We start from the raw sequence: 11,653 nt of genomic DNA on the forward strand, positions 1-11,653 counted from the left end.
TGTTCCATTGGCAAAGGGAATCACACTCAAACACAGGGCTCCTGAAGAGACTGTAGGGTGACAGTTAGCTACCAACTGATACTATAGCAGAGAAAATTCACTTTTAATAGCACTATGGAGATAAATACCTTCCTGTGATTAAAAACAGTCTTAAGAATTTAGAAAGAATATTGATAGTAACAGAGGTCCAAGAAGAAAATTATTCAGACTGAAACAGCTTTTAGTAAAGCTATGGATGTCTTTATGGAAATGGAAAACATTTTTAGAAAAGAAACTAGAAGAGGAGGATTCAGTTACTTGAGTAAACCAGAAGCTAGGAGATATGACTGCTACCTTGGAGTATGAGGGAACTCAATATAAAGGAAAGAAAACAGTATGGGCATGATATCAAATAACTCAAATTAGACTGCAAATAAAGCCAGTCTGGAAATAAAAGAGAATCTAAAATTGTCTTCATGTAGTGAAGCTAAAATCCTTATCATTTTCAGTATCAAGTTCGAGATGTTGATGAATAATATCTGTTGAGGTAATTTTAAGTTTTGTGCTATGCTTGATCACTAAAAATCCTGAAAACTGAGGAAGTGGTATGAAACAATCTTAAGAAATCACCTGGAGAACAGCAGACCTGCATTTTCCAGCTCTCCAATTAGCTGTAGTCTGCAAAGGGTTGGATATAATGAATAAACAGACTCAAGACTCCCCTTGCACAGCTCTTTTACTTCATTCACTCTGTGGATTTGACAGAAAAATAGTAGATTATTTTATTTAATATGTGCAAGTAATTTAAAGTATCTGTAACATAGTTTCCATACAGTGAACAGAACTTAAATAGCAAAACACTTCACTCTAGAGTTACTTTGTATTACCATTAAAATTCAAAAAAATTGTCAGTAAATGAAAGCTCAGTAAGCACACAGAAATTCCAAAATCTATGTGACAGCTCAGCTAAAGAAGAGCACTCAGCATTGGTATCCACTTAAGAGGTCCACAAAGAAATGAATGTGTATAGGAAATGTATCTTCAATTAGCACACAAATTACATATGCACCGATGACAAAGTGAAATTAAAGAACTTAGAGCTGCAGTCTGGAAGTAGTTTTTATTCTATTCATGAGTCTTTATTTGAGCCCATAAAACCCCATGATAGTCTTTCATACATAGCCTGTGACTACAAACACACACATCGTCTCCATCTCTCTCTCTCTCTCTAACATCACAGTATCAGCATACAATTTGTTACCTGGCATCTTTAAGACTGTCCTGGAAAGAAGAGAATTCCTTATCTCGCAAAGACTGAAGAGCATCATACAATGATTCATGGTACCCTCGACTTCCTACTTCATCTCTAACAAATAAAACAAAAGTTAACATAGAATAAAATGAAAACCATTATTTCTTTATAAAAAGCCAATTTTGTCTTTGTGACAAATATTTTTAGTTGTACATTTTCTGCAGTTGGATAGGTTGCTGTTTTGCATGATAAAAATAATCATGTGATGCTTTACATTTTAAATTAACTTAATGTTTTATAAATTCACGCTGTTCTTGAATCTTGAATCTTGTTCTAGCTCACCTATATGAAGTTTGTTCTGAACATAGCACGGCATATGCCATTCAATAGGCTGTTTGTGAAGTTCTCCAGGTGTGTCTAAACAATGATCTTAAGACCATGCAGGAGAAGAGAACGAGTACACAAAGAGTATGTTCCCCATGCTGTTTTAAGAGTCTTAGGAAAAAAACTCTCCTGACTACTAAAAATTGATGTAGGAGTTTCTTATTTGCTTTTGCCAAAACATAGTGAGTCTATTCTGTATTTCTCCTAAACTGTGCAATGATGCAGCTGTACTAAGGAAGGACAGAGTTCACACTAGACCTTGGTCAGTCATATCAAACAGGCATCCAGCAGTATCCTCTCTCCAGGACATTACTCCTTATGAGGGAGTAGCCATGAATCAATACTGGTGTTTGCTTATCCAAGGACTTGATAACCTCTTGTGACTTACTGAGTAATATTTTCCCTATTTTTTTATAAATTAGATACCAAAAGCTTTCTATCCCTCTCTTGTACTTAAGATACAACTAGTATATGAGTCAAAAATGGAAAAAAATTAGTTTAGAATTACAAACAATCAAAAAGAATAATCACCTGTGTACACTTTCCCAGGAAAACAGAAAGTGATGTGCATTCAAACCAGACAAGCCTAAGTGAAAAACACTGCTCTTCAATTCAGTGATTAAGATGAATTAAGTGACCTGCTTCACAGAAACTATATTCTAATTTTGTCTTTTTTTTGCTTGGATCTGAAAAAAGAACTAGCTTAAAGAACGAGCAAACAGATAAGGTGATTTACTTGACAGAAGAGATGTGGCTCCACTGCATATTCCTCCACGCTGCCTGGTAGCGTATTTCCTGGAGTTCTGCACACCACTCAGTGTTTTCATGTTCCAGCCCTCTTAAGTACATGGAAAGAGTGTGGCAAAGCCCAAAATTCTGCAAAGCCTGCAATTAAGAAAATTACTTAAAATTTATTTTATTCCTTTATTAAACTGAACTGGTATTTTTAAGGGCTTTGATTTACTTTTGGAAACAAAAAGCCCTTTGCAGGAAAGACAGAACCATAACTATTTCTACACTACATAAGATGAAAACCCTTTAATAAGACTAGCAATCACACCACTGATATCTGCAACTCTAGGAAAATGGTTTTATTACAACTGGGTTAGCATTATTTGAATTAAATTTTCACACTATGCTTCAAATTAACTATCAGCTCACATCTCTCCGTGCCATCATTCCTTGGTGGTAAGTCAAAATGAATTTTACTTCTTAATGAACTGTTTCTACTGATGAGGATTTGAAAAGATTTCCTGTAACTCCTATTTGTTTGAAGGCCATAATGTCTTTATAATTGTGATCAATTAATCAGATTACATGTCAAGCCAATATGAAGGACAAACACAATGGAATTTCAACAGTGGTACTAAATAATTTGTGGTAATAAATTCAAAGTACCATAGGAAAATTAAACGAGGGGAAACACATCTGTGCTACGTTATTATACAACTGGAATAAACGCTTTTAGGCTAAAAAGGGAACACATTTTAAGGATTTAAAATAACCTCCAATATTTTTATCTACTGTATCAGAAAAAACACTGTTTCATATTGGAGAGTTTTAAAGAATGAGATAGCAAAAATAACCAACTACATTACTTTCTATATCCTGTTATTTTTTGAGCTGGCCAAAATCTGGAATAATATTAAATATACTTATTTCTATGTATTTCACAAAATTCATTAACCATGATGCAGATCACAGGTGAGTGACAAGAGGACTAAGAACTTTAATATTTTTAGAACAAATTCTGAGTTGTCTTGTATTACACAGTTTGGATGCCTATGACAATGGGATAGATTTAATGAACACAGGTCACTTTCAGCCCTACAACAATTTTGGACTGACTGCAAATGACTCAGTATGATAAGTATCACTTCTTACACTCATTTTGCCTTATAAAATAATATTACCTCTATTATTCCTGCCTGGCGAGTAGGTGGAGAGAGGCTTGTCTCCAGGTCGTATGTTACAAGGGCTTTCCCCCATACTGCTTCATGCTCGTATGTTCTTATCCTGTTGTGAGCGAAAAAGAAGTTCCTTATTTAAGTTCCTTACTAGTAAATGAAAGCAATGCTCTTAGAGAACATTAGAACAAATGTAAATATGAATAAACTATACCGTGCTAATGGCTGTAACATTCTTCCTCCACCACAGCCATAAAGACTGTCAGGTTCTCCAATGCTTCTATAGACGTCCATGAGAAGGTCCTACAATGTGCACCACAAAACTAAGAATTACTTTTTTTTTGGAACCAGCTCAAGTTAGTTTTACATATATCATATCAGTTTAGAAATGTTTTTACAGGTAACATTATTGCTTAATTTTCCTTTATGTAGGATCTGAGCCTGCTACTGTGATAGGAAAAAAAAACTTTATGCAGTCCACTCAAAATCTTCAGACCTGCTTTCAATGCTAATTTATTTTTAAAAGATCTAGAACTGGGTCTTAAGTGGGCTAGTTGAAAAGCAAAATGCATAGTACTGAATGAGCATCAGACACACAAGCTAGGCAATGCATCTTAAAAATGACACAAGCACAGTTCTGGAATAATGAACTATGCACAGAAGTAACATAGACAAGGCTACTGGATCATATTTCAAATAAACTTGAGGGAGATACTACTTTGGTTTTGATAATTACAACTTCTAAATCACCTGCTTATTTTTAATGAACATATATCTGTGATAAGACAAACTGAAAAATATTTGGCTGGCTTACCACCCTGAAAAGTCAGTTCTTTCAGGAAACAAAGTCTGCTTTGCTGTGATTTAAAACTTGCCAGTTAGTGTTTCAGGTGAACAAATACTCAATTTAACTTGTCTGGAAGGCAATGAGTTCAGTCTGAATTAAAGTATAAGGAAAACTTTACAACAAACTTTTTGAATTCTGCTAGATCTATCTTCAGCTCAGATGAAACCTACTGTTAATTGCAATTATACAAGAAGGTTTGCATTCAGATTAGGAAGCACACAGAAGTACCTGTAAACTTATGCCAGTTTCTTCTTTACTTTTTTCATTCAAAGTAGTAATAGGTGTTCTTTGACTTCCCTCTTCAAATGTCAAACTCTTAGCTGCTTTAAAAGAAGACCTAAAAGAAATGTGTCAGAGCAAGTAACGTTAAATTAAGTTTCACATAGAGAACTAAAGAAATTCTGAGAAAATACTCAAGAAATAAAGGGCACAAACAATAAATGCAAGAAGGTTATTCAGTATGGCTCTTCATCAAAATGAAGAAGTAATCAGTTGAGCTAGGAATATCAGCATCAAGAGATTTAAACAGATTTAAATTAAATTTAAAAGAAATTTATTTTTTTGGAGAACCCCCCCCCGAAACCTTGTAATTTCTAATCTTTTATTAAATCAAATTTCTTCTGTAAATGCCTGAAGTGCTCTTTCCTCTGTGAAAGAATAAAAGCAAGTAGTTAATGTATGCACTTACAACCAAACTTTTGTTATATTTTCACTGCCTTACAGTGGTTTGTCACAAAACCAAACTAGTTCCATATTTTGAACTTCCTAGATGAGAAAATAAAGAAAAGTGTCATGGAAGAAAGCTCCTACAAGGATCATTTAGCTCTATTCACATGTAATTCTGGTCATCATTCTGGAGTTTTCTTTCTCCCCTTGATTAACTTCTGGCTCTAATGTAACTAACAGCACTAAGAAAAGCTTCTGATTACAAGTCAACATGACACTGTTTTGAGGCTTGGAACATATTCAAGGACTGAAAATACTCTCCATGTCCATATACACACCTATGGAATATTTTTAAAGCTTCCTTGACTATTCATCTAACTAAAACCAAAACATTGCTGGGATTCACAAAACATGATCCATTGAACCAGGAATGTCAGGAAACAGCATTCCTCCTACCTTTCTTGCTGCTTGTCCCTATTTATCTTGTCTGTGTAGATTTCTGCATAGAGCAAGGCTGTGAAGTGAGCAGCACAAGACTGTGCTGCTATAGCAACCTCCAGATAATTCAGATCTAGCCAGAAGCTGTCATCAAAAACTGTACCTGAAACAGATCTGATTAAATAAAGACTTAAATACTGCTGTAACAGACCTTCTCTCTAGCACTAAACAAAATAAATCCAGTATTAACTATAAAGCTTTCCAAAGGCTAATTTTATCTTAGCCCTTGGAAAACTCCTTGCACAAGAAGTTTAACAGACAAAAGGATTTTAGAAAACTCCTTCAGCAGAGTTAGAGCCCTTTAAGGGTAGCCATATCACTTCTGTAACAAATGCAAAGTCACTACTATATCTTTTCTTTAAACCAACATGTTCTCTACCATGGTCTTTTTCTTCAATCTAGAGCATCAACAGATCTTTGAACAGTCACAATTAAATTAAGGCAATGTTTTGAAAAGTTTGAATTCACCTCTTTTGTCTTCTCAAGTAATCAACAACAGCAAGCATGGCTCGTCGAGACACTTTATCCAAACTTCTAAAATTATGGGTTTCTTGTTCTGGGATGTGTATTTCAAAGGAAAGAATATAATCAACTTTTGTCATAATCCATTTTGTCATATCCATTTACAAAATAATACTGCACTTGACACTGGATAACATCAAAAATCAGCAAGTACTAAACATTAATCCAGTTATGAATAAGAAGTTAGACAGAAGATACTTCTTGGGTGCTGCCAACGAACAGCTTCAAAATTATTGGTATCTCCATTGAAAAAGATCAGCTGGGCAGAAGCTTCTAAATTCTGCCTGCCTACAAGGGCACATCATACATTTAACATATGTATTATATATCATACATGTAATCAGAATATATGTAATATAGAATATTCTAATATATCAGAAGATAGTTTTTTCACAACCAGAATCCCTCTTTTCACTGAAACAAAAATATCATGGCATTACCTGAATCAGAATTTGGAGTAGATCTAGTAGATGAGGCAAATTTGCAACAGGCTGTAAAAAACTTCTGGATATGAAGTGACAAAAGATTTCTCCAAGATTCATCTGAGTCATGAAGAAGGATATCATGAATCAGGTACGGAAGCAAAGTTTGACACAGATCTGTTTTCACCTAGAAGACAATAAGGTACAGCAGATGTTAAGAAAGAAATGGTTTTTGGTTGTCTTTCTGAGGTTACAACCAAACTCACAATTGCCCAAACAAACATGTAATGCCTGAGAAAGAACACCCAAACCCCTCCAAAGGGTCGTGCTGGCATTCACTTAAAGCAGCCATATAAAGTTCACCTATGTTTGCAATTATCTCTCAAATCCTGTATTTTGAGAGTATATTTTATGAGTACTTGCAATATATGACCACAAAGGCCATGAATTATTTAATAGCAGAAAGTACTACTACTACTACTACTATCAAGATGAGCAATCGTATTTTTTGTGCACCACAGCACACACACATGTAACAAATGTATGATTTTAGCTCACCTCACACAGTGGCTTCATTAACTGGAGAACTTCATTTTTCACACCTCCACTGTCCAGTATTGAACTAGTTAGGTGCTTGATCCAGGTCTCATGACTTTCTCCCAGAGGAATCCACAGGTTTGTGTCATCCAATCTTTCTAAAGGAGCCTCCACATCACTAGGAGACACTACAAGAAGCTACAAGGAAAACATACATGTTGCAAATAGAAAAAAATTCTATGGCATTTTAAAAAGCCGTACTGCAGTGCACACACTAAAACATATTAACTATTACTGGTCCTTCAGCTGATTAACAATATCATTTTCATTCATGCAAATATAAAGTTTTACAAGGAAATATGAAAGTAATAAAAATAAGATTTTACTGGTAACATCAATAAGGTCATATTAGGCATTATATTTAATTTACAAATAAAAATATTGAAAATCAGGAACTATCTGACTTATGGTTAGTTATGCACTTTTTTCTGGCTTATTTTCCGGCATTTTTTGCGTCAAATAACACTGGAATGCTGAGAAAGAATGTATTACATTATTGATTATGTAACCAAAAATTGTCTGTCTAAATGAAAGCACACAGCTTTCTGATGTCAAAACAGTCATTTCATACGTGAAGGGAAAGCTGCAACTAGTAAAACAGAAACAAGAAACAGAAGTACAAAAGCAATCAGACTTGTAATTATATTGACACCAAATTTGGCATTTATCAAAGCCTATCTCAAATATATTTTCAAATTCACTCTTTTAAAAATATATATATATATTTCTTTTTTCTCTACTCCATATGCCATGTATATAAGGTTTATCAGAAGTACCTTTTTCCTAGATGTTCTGAAAGGCTGTAGATAGATTAACATGGGATCAGCTTTACTTTTATAAGCTTCCCAAAATTCATTGCCAGACTTGGTGGCTAATATGTTTTTCAAACAGGAAACAGCAGCAGCTCTAACACCAATACTGAAAAAAGAACACACACAACATTGTTACTGTTAATTTCATTCTGGTATTTGGTTTTCAAAATCACCTTTTTAAGTACACAAGATAAGTTATTCCACATGGTTTCATTGCGTATTTTATTACAAAACAAAGCCTGACTATTCACTAGCCACAGCACTGCTATCCTCTACAGCACAGAGGAGACTCTCTGGCTTGCATCCTACTACAGGATTTCTAGGAAACATCTCAGAATGACTGGGTAAATAATCTGAGACTTGGAGAAGCACATAGACACTAAGAGGTCCAACCTTTTTAACACTTTCAGAGTGTTACTCTAAGGTGATCTGAACAACATAGAACCTAATGGCTCCTATTTTGCTTTTGAGTTAGTAAATAAATAAGTATACTCACCAGTTATCTGTTAAAGCAGTGTTTATTTGAATTAACATTATGAAGACGCACTGAAGTTTTCTATCTTCAAGTAATTCTGCTGCTCTAGAATCCAGTGCATTTTCAGCACGCTGAAGAGCTGTGGTGGAGAAATCCATGGGACCTATTTCTCCCAAGCAACTTCCAACAGCCTCTGCAAATGCAAGTGATTTTATAGTCTTTATGTAGTCTTACACACACTAAAACAAGGTCTCACACTACTTTTAAAACTGAGACTCTTATGGGGACTGCTTTACAAAACAGTGTATGTTAACATTTACACTGTTATGTAAAGCAGCAAACAATAATCACTAAAGGAACTTTATTATTAAAATTACACATTAACAAATTTTGCAGCTTAAAACTCATAAATATTACAGTTATCCTTTTTAACTCAATTTTCTAGTAGTGCCTATGGGTCTGGACTTTCCAGGTTAGATCAGATACATATTTTATGTTTGCTTCTGTCAGAAACTGGCAAATGGAAAAGGTCAGAATCACTCATCTTCAGTCACTAAAGGGTATGGTAAATACAAAGAGTAGCCTGTATGAGCCCAAACAGTAGACTGCACACTCAGTAAGAATTAATCTACATTTTATATAAAAATGTGTATCAATGTGTCCCTCATTTGCTTTCTAGACAAAATATTTTATTAAAACACACAACTATTGAAAAAAGATAAAGCAAAACAAAACTGACCTTGAAAATAATTTTTAACAAGGGATGTTAAATGTTCATCAGAAAGAAAACAAAACCTATTCCCCTGCTCTTTCCTTCACAGTTTGCACGTGTGTTGAAGTGGGAAGCACAGTGGGAATAACACCGAGAATAACCCCAGTTTCAGTCTGGTGATTGCAATGACAGCCCTAATTTGCCTGTGGGACTAATTAACTTACCTAGCACCGCCTTTTCTCCTGTGTGGTTAACTGCTATCTTGGACAGCTGCAGTAAGCTCACCACCAATTTCACTACTACAGAATCTTCTGGCTTTTCTATCATTCAGAAACAAAAATAGATGCCAAGCATGTCAGTGTATTTGTAATAAGAAGTTATTAGAAGAAAACATTGCTTCAGTGTCATTTACCTACAAAATGTCAATATGCATTAGTAATGTTGAAGCAAGATGATATTAAACAGTACATCAACGAAATTACTAATTTTTCTTATTCATCATGGCTTGGAAAAATGTCTGTGCATTTGAATAAACCAAATAATCCCCCAAACTAGAATGCACCTATGCTAGAAAAATGAATACATAGAACTATATACTTGTGCTTAATACAATTTTATTATAAGGAACATCAAGCTTGCCAGCCCTTCTCCAGCAAAGCAAGAGGAAGTACTTCTCAGGTTTTGCCTTGAGCACATCTTCATACCTAATAATCTCTATAAAATATGTTCAACTCCTTTTAAGGTCAGTTATGTTTTTAATCTCCATAGGAAGTAGAAGTAAATGCCATGGTGAATGTATACTGAAAAAATTACATGCCTTCTCTTGTATAACTGCTCCCAGACTATTTAATCTGTTCTTGTACTGTGATAGAAGCGGCAAGTGTTCCCTACTGTGCTTCATCATTCCATTTATCAGTTCATACAGCTCTATCTATTCCTATTCAATCTCTTTTCTAATCTCACAAGACTCTCCTCTGATGGAAGTTGCTCCACACAAGCTTGTTGCTCTTTCACTAACTCTGTTCAAAGAGAGTTCTTTGTAAAATTGTAAATGACATATAGGATGTGGGGGCCAAAATGTACTTTCACTGTGGCCTTACACCATTACAATTCCTATCCAAATTTTATTTTGTATTTGTTTACAATTAAACACACCATTTCTTTTTATCTTCTTGTCATTCACACAAGCTGATGAAGACTTGATGTAGAGGAGAAAAGTGAAATGGTCTGGCACAATTACCTTAAAATAAAAACTAGGAAGAAACTGAGTCTGGACTGAGGGCTGAAACACAATCCTGGCAACATGTCAAAATTCAATTAAACTAAATCCTACTGTTTGTTCTGAGAGTTTTACTTTCTAACATGCCTTTAATAAATAGAAGTGTCATTTAATTTCATTTAGAAGAGCAGGGAGATTAATATACTTCTATATTATCCTGGTCACTTACAATCATACATGCCCCAGGCCAAAAACTTAAAGGGTATTTTATCCTCTTTGCCATTTGTAACACCTCATCTATTTATTTATAATGCACTTTGCTAAAGATGCTTTTGATGTTGCATGAATCATAAATGTCAATCTACTCTGCATGTCAAATTATAATATGATTACATTGTTAAACACACAAAAACCAAGACAAAAAATAAAACAATCTGTGTCAAATTAGAATAGGGTACATCACTAAACACCTAAAACCAGGTAGAAAAGAAATAGAACACATAATCATGTATCAGTACCCTGGAAAATTTTCAGGAGATCCTTCATCTGATCTTTATATTGTTCCAGCTTTTTGCGTAAATCATACAGTCCTTCAAGCCGTGTTAAGGGCAGTGAATCACAAACCCCAACCGAGAGAAAGTGATTAATTTCCTGCAAAACAATTCTGTATTAAGCACATATAGCATACAAATAAAGGCTTTGGGTAAAGAAATGGCTCTCAGCAAGTCCACAATGTGGATGCAAAGTAAAAATGAAGATCTACAAGTATCTCCATGGCTGAAACCACCAATAAAAAATCCACATGTGTCATTTAAACTATAGTTAGAAAGTTATTATTCTGTGGAAAGTTTGCATTACAAAAAACACTATGCCATGAGATGTATTTTAAAATGTAATTACCTCCAAAAGAGAATATGGTCCTTTACTGTATTTTATTTTCTGTTGAGTTGCTCGCAAATCTTTAAAAGCTGGGTATTCAGGAAAAGGATCTAAGCACTTGATTGCTTGGTACAGACTTTCATTATCCTTATTATCTATCACCAGGTACTTCAACAAGCATAGGACCTGAACATAAAAAGTAAATGAAAACCAAAAAAGACAGAGGAACATTTCTGAGCTGTATTTCTAATTCAGGTTATAAAGTTTGTATTTTGCTAAGTTTCATTAAACTGGTAAGATTATTTATTTACACTGTTAAAAGTTTAAAGATGTTTAGAGGCTGGGGGAAACCACTGATATATTCTAAAATGGTGGGGCATTTTTGGTCTTCCTCCTCCCAAACAGAAATCCAAGTGTTTACTATCCCAGCTTGCAGTTTTGTTCTGTCTTTTGATGAAGCTGATTTCAAATGCTGGGCAATA

At 34.5% G+C, this 11,653-nt stretch overlaps 1 protein-coding gene across 3 annotated transcripts in view; it reads right to left on the reverse strand.

Annotated features, from left to right (window-relative positions):
- Positions 1 to 11,653, reverse strand: part of ATM (ATM serine/threonine kinase) — a 55,663-nt gene that overhangs the window by 19,810 nt on the left and 24,200 nt on the right. For all 3 annotated transcript variants that reach the window (XM_015621313.1, XM_015621307.3, XM_033515821.1), the window contains exons 31-45: positions 11,193 to 11,357; positions 10,811 to 10,943; positions 9,298 to 9,393; positions 8,383 to 8,554; positions 7,851 to 7,992; positions 7,036 to 7,212; positions 6,496 to 6,664; positions 6,002 to 6,089; positions 5,492 to 5,647; positions 4,598 to 4,706; positions 3,737 to 3,825; positions 3,529 to 3,631; positions 2,352 to 2,500; positions 1,241 to 1,345; positions 610 to 729 (exon numbers count right to left, since the gene is read on the reverse strand). In XM_015621313.1, the coding sequence (XP_015476799.1) occupies positions 610 to 729; positions 1,241 to 1,345; positions 2,352 to 2,500; positions 3,529 to 3,631; positions 3,737 to 3,825; positions 4,598 to 4,706; positions 5,492 to 5,647; positions 6,002 to 6,089; positions 6,496 to 6,664; positions 7,036 to 7,212; positions 7,851 to 7,992; positions 8,383 to 8,554; positions 9,298 to 9,393; positions 10,811 to 10,943; positions 11,193 to 11,357 (1,973 nt within the window). The remainder of the gene's footprint in view (positions 1 to 609; positions 730 to 1,240; positions 1,346 to 2,351; positions 2,501 to 3,528; positions 3,632 to 3,736; positions 3,826 to 4,597; positions 4,707 to 5,491; positions 5,648 to 6,001; positions 6,090 to 6,495; positions 6,665 to 7,035; positions 7,213 to 7,850; positions 7,993 to 8,382; positions 8,555 to 9,297; positions 9,394 to 10,810; positions 10,944 to 11,192; positions 11,358 to 11,653) is intronic.

Source organism: Parus major, chromosome 1 (genome assembly GCF_001522545.3).
Source record: "Parus major isolate Abel chromosome 1, Parus_major1.1, whole genome shotgun sequence".
In the NCBI taxonomy this organism is placed as follows: domain Eukaryota; kingdom Metazoa; phylum Chordata; class Aves; order Passeriformes; family Paridae; genus Parus; species Parus major.